Source organism: Trachemys scripta, chromosome 14, assembly GCF_013100865.1.
Source record: "Trachemys scripta elegans isolate TJP31775 chromosome 14, CAS_Tse_1.0, whole genome shotgun sequence".
Lineage (NCBI taxonomy): Eukaryota > Metazoa > Chordata > Testudines > Emydidae > Trachemys > Trachemys scripta.
In genome coordinates, this window is record NC_048311.1 from 813,312 (window position 1) to 825,957 (window position 12,646).

The 12,646-nt window shown below is 43.8% G+C and overlaps 1 protein-coding gene across 1 annotated transcript; it reads right to left on the bottom strand.

Annotated features, from left to right (window-relative positions):
* Nucleotides 1-4,608: 4,608 nt before the first annotated feature.
* Nucleotides 4,609-5,529, bottom strand: LOC117887494 (olfactory receptor 14A16-like). Its single transcript, XM_034790140.1, has one exon. The coding sequence runs from the start codon at nucleotides 5,527-5,529 to the stop codon at nucleotides 4,609-4,611; it is 921 nt and encodes a 306-aa protein (XP_034646031.1).
* Between the last annotated feature and the right edge of the window lie 7,117 nt (nucleotides 5,530-12,646).

Sequence of the window (12,646 nt, forward strand, 5' to 3'; positions counted from 1 at the left end):
CGCAGCTGGCACCAACCCACCTAATAGAGAAAAGTGAACTCCTGTCTTTTGTAGGTATATTATAGAATCACAGAACCATAGAAATGTGGGGCTGAAAAGGAGCTTGAGAAGCTGAGGCAGGACCTAGTAAACCTAGACCAGCCCTGACAGGTGTTTGTCCAACCTGTTCTTCAAAAAACCTAAAGTGATGGGGATTCCACAAGCTCCCTTGGCAGCCTATTCCACAGTTTAACTGTCCTTAGAGTTAGAAAACTTTTTCTAATCTCTAACCTAAATATCCCTTGCTGCAGCTTGACCCCCGTACTTCTTGTCCTATCTTCAATGGACATGGAGGACAATTGATCACCATCCTCTTTATAATAGCCAATAACATATTTGAAGACTGTTATCAGGACCCCACTCAGACTTCTTTTCTTTTCCCAGTATGGCAACTACCATTGAGGATATGATTAAAGAGCAGCAAAATCCCTTGTGGCATATGCTAAACTATATGATGGGACACAAAAACAATAAGGCTCAGAACTTCAAATCTATCAAATTTCCGAAGTAGCTTTGAAAATTCCCTTCAATGGGCACTGGACACCCAGTTCACCTTGGCAGCTTTTACCAAGGCCAGTGCTGGATTCTCCATCTTTTGATGTCTTTAAATCAAGACTGAATACCCTTCTGGAACATGAGTTCGTCAAACATAAGTTATTGCGCTCAAGACAGGGGTAAATGGCCTGTGATCTATAGAAAGTCAGAAGACTCAGACTGGATCATCTAATGGTCCCTTCTGGCCTTAAATCCTATGAATATTCTTCAAAAGTTTCCATTGATGGGACCTAGGGTCCAACCCCCCAAGGGACCTTTAAAATTCTAGACTAAAGCCTGTTTTCAGTCTCTTGTTAATTTGGTCCTTAATTGAGAGTCCTGGAGAACTAAATCCTTCCTTTCACCTATAAAGCAAGTGCACTTGGCCAAGGCAGTGTGTCTGACACTTAACCCGGATGCGTCATGTCTAGGGAGAAGACAGGAGGTTGGTCTAAGACCAGACCTGTGATTTTCTAAGAGGCCTAAGGAGTCAAACACAAGTTCCCAAGGATGTCTTTAACTCCATTAGGCCCTACTCCAGAAGGGATCCACGATGTTCACTGTTGGACAATATACCCACTGTTAGTGCCTCTGGGACAGAATGCAGGAGATCCAGTTGGTTCGAACATATTCCTGGTAGAGGGGATTTCTAGGAAGCCGCACAGAAGCCGTTTGGGAGGAGTGAGCATGGTGGGTAGCTAGCCATTAATTTGGTTTTAAACTGGATAATCCCCTTTTTGTGTGGGTTGTCCCCTGTCTGGTACAGAGAAAAAAACAGAAGTGGTTTTGTCCATTATCAAGGATGAGGGACGCATGCAAGGTCATACTGACAGGCAGGGCCATGAGGAAGGGGCGGGGCCACAGCTTTCCCAGAAGTACCAGTATTTCAGGTGTGATGTTCCTTTATAGAAATAAACAACCCCATAGTGCTTTAGAAATATTCTTATGAGTGTAAATATGACATGACTGGAATATGTTTTATGTTAGATTGCCATGTAACATATCAGTGCAAAAGTTATGATCTACTGGATATATTTATCCTATTTACATGCATGTATCATTTTTGTATTCAAAGTTATGAATATTGGCGATGTACTTGTTTGATTTTAAGTAGCCTCAGTGAAGCAGTTGGTCAGCTTCTGGAGAAAAGACTATTCTCAATAAGTGCCCAGTCAAGAAACACTTAAGCTAACCATGAACTCTGAGAGATCCCAATCCACATCTGAGCTTTCCTAGTTATGTGGCATCGTCTGGTAAAGTTCTGAGTCATACATGGACCTGTGACTTGTCCATGTGATTCCAAAACTTCACCTTGTTGTTGGACTCTGCATCGGAGAGGAGAAGGGGTTTTCACACACAAGAGAAAGTCTATTTAACCCCGTGGAAACCCCTCCATTCTCTCTTAAGCTGGCTCAAGAGAGCTTCTCCATTCCCAAATGATAACTGAAAGAAACTGGAACAAAGGATAGTAACTACGGGGGTGTGAGTAATTGCTGGACCCAGACTAGAAGGAGGCTAGTCTCTAAAAGAAGCTTACTGGAACATCTCTGAGGGTGAGATTTCATCTGGAATCACTTGTATTAGGCTTAGACTTGCGAGTTTTGTTCTATTTTGCTTGGTAATTCACTTTGTTGTGACTGTTATTACTTGCAACCACTTAAATCCTACTTTTTGTTTTTAATAAAATCATTTTGACTCGTTAATTAACCCAGAGTATGTATTAATACCTGGGGGGAGGGGCAAACAGATGTGCATATATATCTCTATATGCATTATAAAGGGTGAACAATTTATGAGTTTACCCTGTATAAACTTTAAACAGGGTAAAATGGATTTATTTGGGGATTAGACCCCATTCGAAGTAGGGTACCTGAGTGTTGGAGACAGGAACACTTCTTAAGCTGTTTTAAGTTAAGCCTGCAGCTTTTGGCGGATGTGGTTCAGACCTGGGTCTGTGTTTGTAGCAGAGAAGCATGTCTGGCTGAAAGCAGGCACGACACTGCAGTCCCAAGCTGGCAGGGTCGACAGGCTCAGAAGTAGTCCAGGCACAACAGGTGGCAGTTCCCAAGGGGGTTTCTGTGATCCAACCCGTCAGATCCAGTATTCTGGGAATGCCTCAGTGGCCAACCTAGTCGAGGGAAGAGCTGGGAAACATTTTTCTAAGCCTTTGGCAGATTGTTTAAGTCAGTTAAAAACATAGCAGCTTCCGTCACGAACAGGTTGAGGAAACCATTTCCTGATGACAGTAGCTTGGTAGGCAATATCAGTCTCTGATTAGTGCAGGAATACAGTCCTCTGAAGTTCTCAGGCCACTTCCGCGTATGCGAGGGTCACCATCTAATCTTGGCTGGCACCTGGGGGACTCAGTCATAGACATCCAGAGTATGAACTTCTACAGCTTGAGCTGAACAGCCAGGCTGCCTGACAGCCATGGGAACAGCCCCCTATCCTCTAGGTGGGGCACAGAGGGGCCTCAAAACACACACTGCTCATGGGCGGTATTTATGCAGCAACAGTGCGCGGCTGCAGAGGTCAGGGGCTTCATCTGAGCTTGAGTCACCTCCCTCTGCCAGAAGGACAGGGCGTGACAGAGAGTTGTACTAATGCAACGCCAGTCTGACCTGCTGTACGCCAACACCATCCGGCACCCGCACAACAAACGCAACAAATGAAATTAGACCGAAGTGTCACAGCACTCAGAAGACTAGACTATTCTGTGCACCCGGCAAAGAATAGGAGAGACCGAGGGGCACCAGTGCCCAAAGCCCCCACAATGGCAGGGAAATGATTGAGATACACACAGAAATTCCTGGTAAGTGACCCACACCACACGCTGCAGGGGAAAGCAACCCCCCCTCCCCCAAGTTCCCTGCCAATCTGACCGGGGGGAAATTCCTTCCTGACCCCGACATGGTGATCATTAGACCCTGATCATATGGACAAGAACTAGCCAGCCAAGCATCCGAGAGAGAGATAATGTCTCAGTGCCATCTCAGAGCCCTGGCACATCCACCCAATGTCCCAACTCCAGCCAGGGCTGCCTGATGCTTCAGAGATTAAAAAAAGCCCTCCCAGAATACACTGGGTCGGGGGGAGGAATCCCTTCCTGACCCCTGCCAGTGGCCAGATGAAACCCTGAAGCATAAGGATTTAGGAGCATAAGACATATGCCGCTAGTGAGCCACAGGGCTGCTGAGCCCTGCCCCCCACCATCAGAAGCAGCCCCGTCATACAGTCCCACTCAGACATGTGTCCAGCTCTCTCTTCAAACTAATTCAGTTATTTGCCCCCCCACAACTCCTAATGGAAGGCTGCTCCAAAGATTCGTCCTATTGGTGGTTAGAAAGCTCCCTGTAATTTCTAGCCAGTCTCTCCATCTCTCACATGCCTGAATGTACATGTGAGCCAAGCTAACATAGTCTGGCTCCTTGTCCCCCTCCAGTGGTTAGGCCTCATATGGTGGTTTATAAGACCATGGGCTCAGTCCCCAGCTGGTGGTAATGGATATACAGCTCCATTGGAGGCAGTAGGACAGATCCACAGATGCTGTAAATTGCTTTAGCGCCACCAGAGTCAATGGAATTACACGGATGTGTTGAGGATCTACCCCAAATGTCTTCTCTCACCTACCTGCAGTCTGAGTCCTTTAGTTCCAGTGAAGCCACTCCTGATTTATACACACAAATAAGCAAGACAACCCCCCCATCATTGTTTTCAGTGGCCATGGAATGGGTGCAAGAAACCAAGCAGTATAACGGGTATTGTTTTGGCACAGAATAAAAGTCTGATTCCTCTCGTGCACACATTTTACACCCATTTAACTCCACAACTGGCCCAGATTTTCTATGGGTGTGAATCACAGCAGTGGCAGTGACATCAGCAGCATTAATCTGGATTTGCATTAGTGCAACTGAGATCAGAATCAGACCTGTTTGTGTGCAAGCAGTGTGGTCATGGAAATAATTGACATTAATGAACAGATACTAAGTAAGGAAACTTTAATTAGAGAATGATACAAAATTAATTCTTGGTGAATTACCTACACCCAGTCAGTCTCCTCAAGGCAGCTTTCATCTCCTTGTTCCTCATGCTGTAGATAATTGGATTCATGATTGGTGGCAATACGGAATAGAGAACAGCCGCCACAAGATTCAGAGCAGATGGGGAGCTGGAGATGGGTTTCAGGTAGGCAAAGGAGGCAGTGCAAACAAACAAGGAGACCACAGTGAGGTGGGGAAGGCAGGTGGAGAAGGCTTTATGCCGGCACTGCTCAGAGGGGATTCTGAGCACTGATTTGAAGATCTGAATGTATGACACAATGATAAAAACAAAGCAGCCTAAGACTAAACACACACTAAAGGCAAGAACCCCAACTTCCCTCAGATATGAGTCAGAGCAGGCGAGCTTGAGTAGCTGGGGGATTTCACAGAAGAACTGATCGACCATGTTGCCTCCACAGAAGGTCAATGCAAATGTGTTCCCAGTGTGTAGTACAGAGTAGAGAAGCCCACTGATCCAGGCACCAGCTGCCATTTGGACACAAGCTCTGCTGTTCATTACTGTCTCATAGTGCAGTGGTTGGCAGATGGCGACATACCGGTCATATGCCATGACGATGAGAAGGGAAAAATCTGCTCCCACCCAGAAGAAGTAGAAAAAGACTTGGGCAACACATCCAGCATAGGAAATGGACCTGGTGTTCATGAGGGAGTTGGCCATGGATTTGGGGACTATGACAGAGATGGAGCCAAGGTCTAGGATGGACAGATTCATCAGGAAGAAGTACATGGGGGTGTGAAAGTGGTGGTCGAAGGCTATGGCCATGAATATAAGAAGATTCCCCATCAGAGCTGCCAGGTAAATCATTAGAAACCCTGCAAAGTGCAAAATCTGCAGTTCCTGAACTTCAGAGAATCCCAGTAGAAGGAACTCGGTCACGGTGGTTCGGTTGGACATTTTCGTTCTCCAGACACCATTTGATGGCTGCAGAGGGAGGGACAAGAGCAAGGGCCTGGATTAGATCAGTTAAATAACTCTCCCTTTGTGAAAACCACCTTAATTTCCTTCAGTCAGACACTTAGCTTGTGAAGATTGGTGTAATATGGGAATGAGGATAGGGAAAAAAAAATGACTGACTCGAATGGATTACTCCTGATTTACACTGGTGTGAGAGAAAGTAGAATCAGCTCTATGGACTCCAGGGCAGTTACTCCTAATTTACACTAGGGTGATGGAGAGGAGAATTAGTACAATTGCTTTTGAGATATTTGTAAACCTCTGTCACCCAGAGGTGGGCGAACTCTGATAACGGTGTATAAATGTTACTATCCTGAGTTTATGGAGAGGAGTCAGGGGTCTGGCTGGTGAGATTCTGCTGTCAGGGGCACTGCTGAGAACATGGGGTAATTTCAATGCATGCCATGGAATTACTCCCCATTTACACTGCTCTAAATGGGAGCAGCACCTCGCATAGAGGTGACCAAACCCAGCCATATTTACACAGTGAACTCGAGTCAGGAATACAACCTAGGAGTTCTGACACCCCATTCCCCATACTAGCCGGGGTTCTACGTCCGCTGCGAGAGACTGACGTTCCGGCTCCCCTCCTGCTTCTCTAACCACTCAACTAAACTCACTCCCAGAGCTTGGAAGTCCTGACTCCCAGTTCGCCCTCCGCTCTAACCCACTAAATCCAACAACCCTCCCAGAGCTGGAAATACAAGCCAGGATTTCTGGCTCTACCCACTGGACTCAACTCCCTCCCAGAGCTGAGAAGACAAGTGAGGTGTCTTGACTCCCAATCCCCTCCTCTAACCACTACATCAGACTACATCTCAGCCTCTGTCCCAATAACTCTCCACTGTCATCAGGAATGACTGCTGCAAGTGACAATTGCGAATCTTTGGGCCAGCAAACATGAGTAAGAGTGATTCTCCAGCGTGATACTCGGGGCACTCAACTGGTGTGTCGAAGAGCCAAGTTCAAGTCCCTACCCCAATGACTATATAATTATTGATACAAAGTGGAGCAGCTTCAACAGGAGAGACTGAGAAAATCTCATTTCAGAACAGCTCGTAGCCTGTCGGCTCAGGCACCCTCCTGTAAAGTGGGAGTTCAAATCGCTTCTCATCATCAGTCAGAGGGAGGGATTGAACCTGAGTCTGTCACAGGCCAGCCGAGTGCCCTAACTACTCAGCTTCAAGTTATAAGGGATACCTGTCCCACAGTCCTTAGGCAACACCTCAGAGTAACGCATCACCACCTCTCTCTTGGCGATGTAGGCTATTTTGTGTTCATGGTGGGGCCAACTTGACCAGTGATGGTATTTTCTACGTTACCTATAGATATTTGGCCACCAAAATTCCAATTAGTTTTTATGGGAATTGGGAATCCCAGTCCCCTAGGAGAAAATCTCCACCCATAATCTTATGATCAAAACCTGCTGCTTTTTTTCAGTGGCATTTTTAAGGATATTATTCAATATTTTTATTAACGAATTGGATAGAAAATATGCTTTTAAAACTTGCATATGACACCAATCTGGGAGGGGTTGCAAACAATTTTGAGTACAGGTTCAGAATTCAAAATGACCTTGACAAATTGGAGAATTGGTCTAAAACCAACAAGAATAATTTCAATAAAGAAAAGTGCAAAGTTCTTCTCTTACCAAGAAAAAATAAAATGCACAACTACAAAATGCGGAATCACTGGCTAGACGCATGTTGTGAATGAGAGGAATATTCACATCATGTATTGGCATCAGGTCCTTATTTCTGGGTAGCATTTTTGCCTTTCTCTAAGATACGTGATAGAAGGCAATTGGGTTTGGAATATCTGCAGCTGATGTATTGATCTATAGTTATAAATTGCTGAACAAGTCTATTTAGGAACTAAATTTTGAGTTACTTATCAGTGTTTAATCAAGCAAGACTCTGGTTGGGCCAGACTGGGATCTCAGTAACACCAGAGTAAAGCTGAAGACATTGGACTTATTTTGGCTTCATCCCTGAGATGAGAATTTCCTCCACTGTGAGTTTTGTCTGAGTAAAGACAGAGTAAAAGCTGTCCACCCTATTGTACCAGTTTTAAAGTGGTGTATCCCCACTAAAATCAGTGGAGTTGCGGTAGCATAAAACTGGCATAATGGAGAGGATAATATAGCTCAAGGACTTCAAGAAACAAAACCATTCTGGTTATTATTTCTTGTTCACATGCAACATTTGAATGAGAATTATGCACAATGCAGACCTCTGCTTTAATCTTTTAGGAAAACTAAACTAATAGTTCATGGTTATGGTTTTGTCTTGCCCATGCAATGCTCTTTCCATTTCTACCTCTATAAGTAATCTTGGAAGGATTAGATTTTTATCAGTAAATATTGGCAAATGTTGATTTCACCATGCACACACAAACCAACGAAAAAATATTTCCTTCAACAATCAATATTTCCAGCGAGGCAAAATAAGAAAAATGCTGCTTGAGAACTTATGAGTGTTTGATTAAAGGTTATTGACTTTGTGTATTTTGACCTCATGTTGAAATGTTCGGCTTTCACAGTTCTTAAGTTTTAACGTTTTGAATCTCAACATGTACTGACATTAAATAACTATTGTCTGATCCCTCCATAATTTCCTGCAACTGTGAAAATGTAAACTGATAAAATAAAAAAAAAGATTAATTATAAACATCAATATTATCAGTCAAAATAATATATATAAAAATTAAATACTGCCAAGCCCATGTATAAGATAGTATTGTCTATGGTCAAGAGTCCTATTCACATTTTATTTTGAAAAGTAGTATCTAAAGGAATAAATGTCAGCTAAAACACAAACCCACTTTTAAGCTTTTGAGTAATGCACCTTCTTGCTTTCACCCAATTTGCCCCTATCGCATGGGAAGAGCAATGTGTAAACATGTGTAAACATTCACAAAGTTTGCTGCATCAGAGGCTAAATGGAACAAATTCATCCTGATGTTTATCCAATGTAGCTAAAAAAGAGACTCTGAGGATGACAGAGACAAGAAGAGATAAAGAACTAATTACACAGAGTTGAAATCAAAGACACCACTCACTTGCATTGGGTTAAAGGTAGAGAACCTCAATTGACTTCAATAGACTTACTCCACACTAAGTCAATATAAATTAAACTAGAGTTTGGCACAGAGAGACAGAGTAAAATTTAACTTCCTTAGCTGACAGAAGAAGTTTTAAGTATTAATTTTCAGAATTTCAAAGAAATAAGTAAAAATTCAATTGCAATAAGCCCTAAACCAGGGACTTTCAAAAATGGGCTGCATTTGGGAATAAAGGCTTGTTTAGATAGTGAATTATTCTGGAGTAGCTATTCCAGCTGAACTCCCTGTACGGATGCTCTTATTCCATAATAAGAGTACTTTATTCTGAATTAGCTTAATCCATTTAGATCCAAAGTCTTCTGACTCCCACTGGAAGTCAAGTGTGGTGACTAAGACTGTAAGGGGAGTCTGGACTCACCCCTGTGGCGCCTCCTGCTGGTCGTCCAGGGAATTAGTTCACCAGCCTCTGGAGCACCCTCTGCAGGGCGGTGATCCGCCTTGTCCTCTGCACTGGCCCCGTGTCCCTCCCAGGACCCCAGTGCCCCTTGCTCTGGGTGCTGCCCCCTGGCAATACCCACACATGCTAGGTCTCCCCTTCCAGGGGAACCCCCACTTACTAACCCCACCTCACCTCAGGATAAGGCCACTACCAGTCACCATCTAGCCCCCACTCTCTGGGGCAGACTGCAGTATAGGCCACTCATCATTGGCAAGGTTGGGTTTGGACCTGCTGCCTTGGACCAGCCCTGGGCTGCCCTCTGCAACCCCCAGTACCCCTTGGCCTAATACTAGGCCGCAGCCTGGGGCTTTCCAGGCCAGAGCTCCCCAGCCTTTCCCAGTCCTGCTCCACTATAGGTACCCTGTGTCTAGCTCCCTGCAGCCAGGCCCTTCTCTCTCTGAAGGCAGAGAGAGACTCCTGAGCTACCCGGCTCCCAGCCTCTTATATAGGGCCAGCTGGGGCCTGATTGGGGCATGGCCCAGCTGTGGCTACTTCCCCAATCAGCCCAGTAGCTTTTCCCTTTGCCCCAGCCAGGGCTGTTTTAAACCCCTCAGGTAGGACTGGGTAGCCACCCCACTACAAAGACCCTTAGGACTCGGAAACTCCCAGACTAAACCTTCACCGTCCATCTTCTGCCTGACAAGAGCATCTAACTTCCCACATGTGTATCCTGTCATAGTGACCTTTTCCTGGCTAAAATTGGCCCTTTAAAATTGTCTGTGGATGTCTGGTTGCATGACTGAGAGCTCTGATTTGGACACGATGCTCATGACAATCTCTGTATCAACCATACCTCTTCTGAGCGTAGTTACATGACTACAGAAAACAGAGCAAAGGTTGCACTTTGCTGTCCAGCACCTTGCTCAGAATTTTGGAAACTTGGACCTTCAGAACCCACTCTCATTGACTTCAATGTGCTTGGGAGTAGGACCCGAAAGGGCAAGCTACAGCCACATGAGCTAAAGGAGTAGCTCATTCACTGATAGTGATAGAAGGCTCGTGTCATCTGTGTGGACCAGTCACTTACAGAAGGTCATGATTCACTTAGCCAGTGAGTTACAGGGAGATAGTTCCTCACCTGGTGGAAACTGGCAGAGCTCAACTGGAGTCAATGGAGTTACAGAAACTTACACCCTTTGGGGATCTAGCTTATTGACTTAGATGTATCTTTACCAATTTACAGCAGTTGGGGATCTGGCCCATTGATTTCAGTGGAGATACACTGATTTACACCAGATGGGAACCGATAAAAAACTAATCCTTCCATGCCTAAGAATAGATTATTCATAAATTGTGTTTGGAATAATTTTGAAAATCATGGTCTTGTGTTGGTACAGTTAACAGAGAGAAAAAGAAATATATGAAATATATTGAATAAATAATTCAGTACAGCATCCCTAGCTCTCCTTTTCTTCTGGGATTAGCCAGAGGACCAGATAAAGGGATCACCCAGATTCTACTTCTCTAATTCGTGATAGCTCCATTTTGTTTCAACCTAACCAAATAGTGTAGGGTTATTCAAATTCTTTTCAAAGTCATAAGCCTACTGACAGCTTTTCTCAGGGCTTCTTTTACCTCTCTGTTTCTCAGACTGTATATGAGGGGATTGATCAGTGGAGTCATGACCGTGTAGAAAACAGAGATCTCTTTGTTTAGGTCTCTAAAGGTGTTGATTCTTGGTAACATATAAGCAATAGTTAGAGTCCTGTAGTCGACTGTCACCATGATGAGGTGAGAGGAGCAGGTAGAAAATGCTTTTTTCCTGCCGGTAGCGGAAGGGATTCTCATGATGTTGGAGTTAATAAAAACTTAGGATGTCACAGTCAGTAGAAATGGAGGTAAGGTGAATATAAAGGCCAGGAGTGAAGCTACAAGTTTCATTGTATAAGTGTCACTGCAGGAAAGGTCTATCACTGGGGTATAGTCGCAAAAGAAACGGTCCATTTTGATGAGGCTGCAGAAAGTGAACTACATGATCAAAAGAGTAATAAGAAAGTAGCTAGCAGTCTGATGATCCAAGAGCCAGCTGCTAGTTAGAAGCAAAACCTGCCATTCATAAGGGCTGCTTAATAGAATGGTTTACATATAATCAAATAACGATCATAAGACATCACAGATAAGAGACAACATTCTGTAGCTACTAAGTAACCAAAGAAAAAAAATTGCACAAGGCAGCCATTGTATGAAATGGTTCTGTTCCCAGTCAGGAAACTGGCCAGCACCCTGGGCAGGATAGTTGAAGTGTAGTAGGTCTCCAAGCAGGACAAGTTCCCCAGGAAGAAGTACATAGGGGTGTGAAGGTGCTGATCAGCCACAACTAATGCAACAGTAAGGATGTTCCCAACCATGGTCACAATGTAGATCACTAGAAACAGCATGAAGAGAAGAAAGTGCAGCTCCTGGAGATTCCCAAATCCCAGGAGGATGAATTCCATGATGAACATTTGATTTCCCTGTTCTGTCTTTTCCATGGGAATTACCCAAATTAAGTAAAACAAATTCTGCAATATAATTTCAAAAATATAAAGTTAACTGGCAATGCAGTGTAATCAACTGGATTCCATACCTTTCAAACGACACCTTTCCCAGGTGGTTATACACCTAAAAAATTGTGTTGCTCTAACACATTCTTCACCCACTAAAGGGAAGTTTTGCCACTGATTTTAATGAGAGCAAGTTTTTACACTTAAGGCTTGGAATTTCTATGCTGGCTAAGGGAGTTAGGTGCCCAGCTCCACGGGATTTGAACATCTAATTTTCTTTCTTTCTTATATTTATGAAATAGGATAACAGGGAAGGTCCTCTCATGGATCAGTAACTGGTTAAAAGACAGGAAACAAAGGGTAGGAATAAATGGTCAGTTTTCAGAATGGAGAGAGGTAAATAGCGGGGTTCCCCAAGGATCTGTACTGGGATATATGCTGTTCAACACATTCATAAATGATATGGGAAAAGGGGTAAACAGTGAGGTGGCAAAATTTACAGACTATACAAAATTACTCAACATAAATAAGTCCAAAGATGACTGTGAAGAGATACAAAGGGATCTCAGAAAACGGGGTGACTGGGCAAGAAAATGGAAGATGAAATTCAACATTGATAAAAGCAAAGTAAGGCACATTGGAAAAGGTAATCCCAACTACACATATATAACAATAGGTCTAAATTTGTTCTTACCGCTCAAGAAAGAGATTTTGGAATCACAATGGATAGTTATCTGAAAACTTCAGGTCAATGATCAACAGTGGTCAAAAAGGCTAACAGAATGTTAGGACCTATTAGAAAAGAGAGAGAATTAGACAGAAAATATCATAATGCCATTTTATAAATCCATGATACACCCACACCTTGAATACTGTGTCCCAATATGGTCAACCCATCTCAAAAAAAGGATATGTTACAACTGGAAAAAGTTAAGAGAAGGGCAACAGAGATGATCAAGGGTATGGAACAGCTTCCATATGAGGAGAGACTAAAAAGATTAGGGCTCTTTAT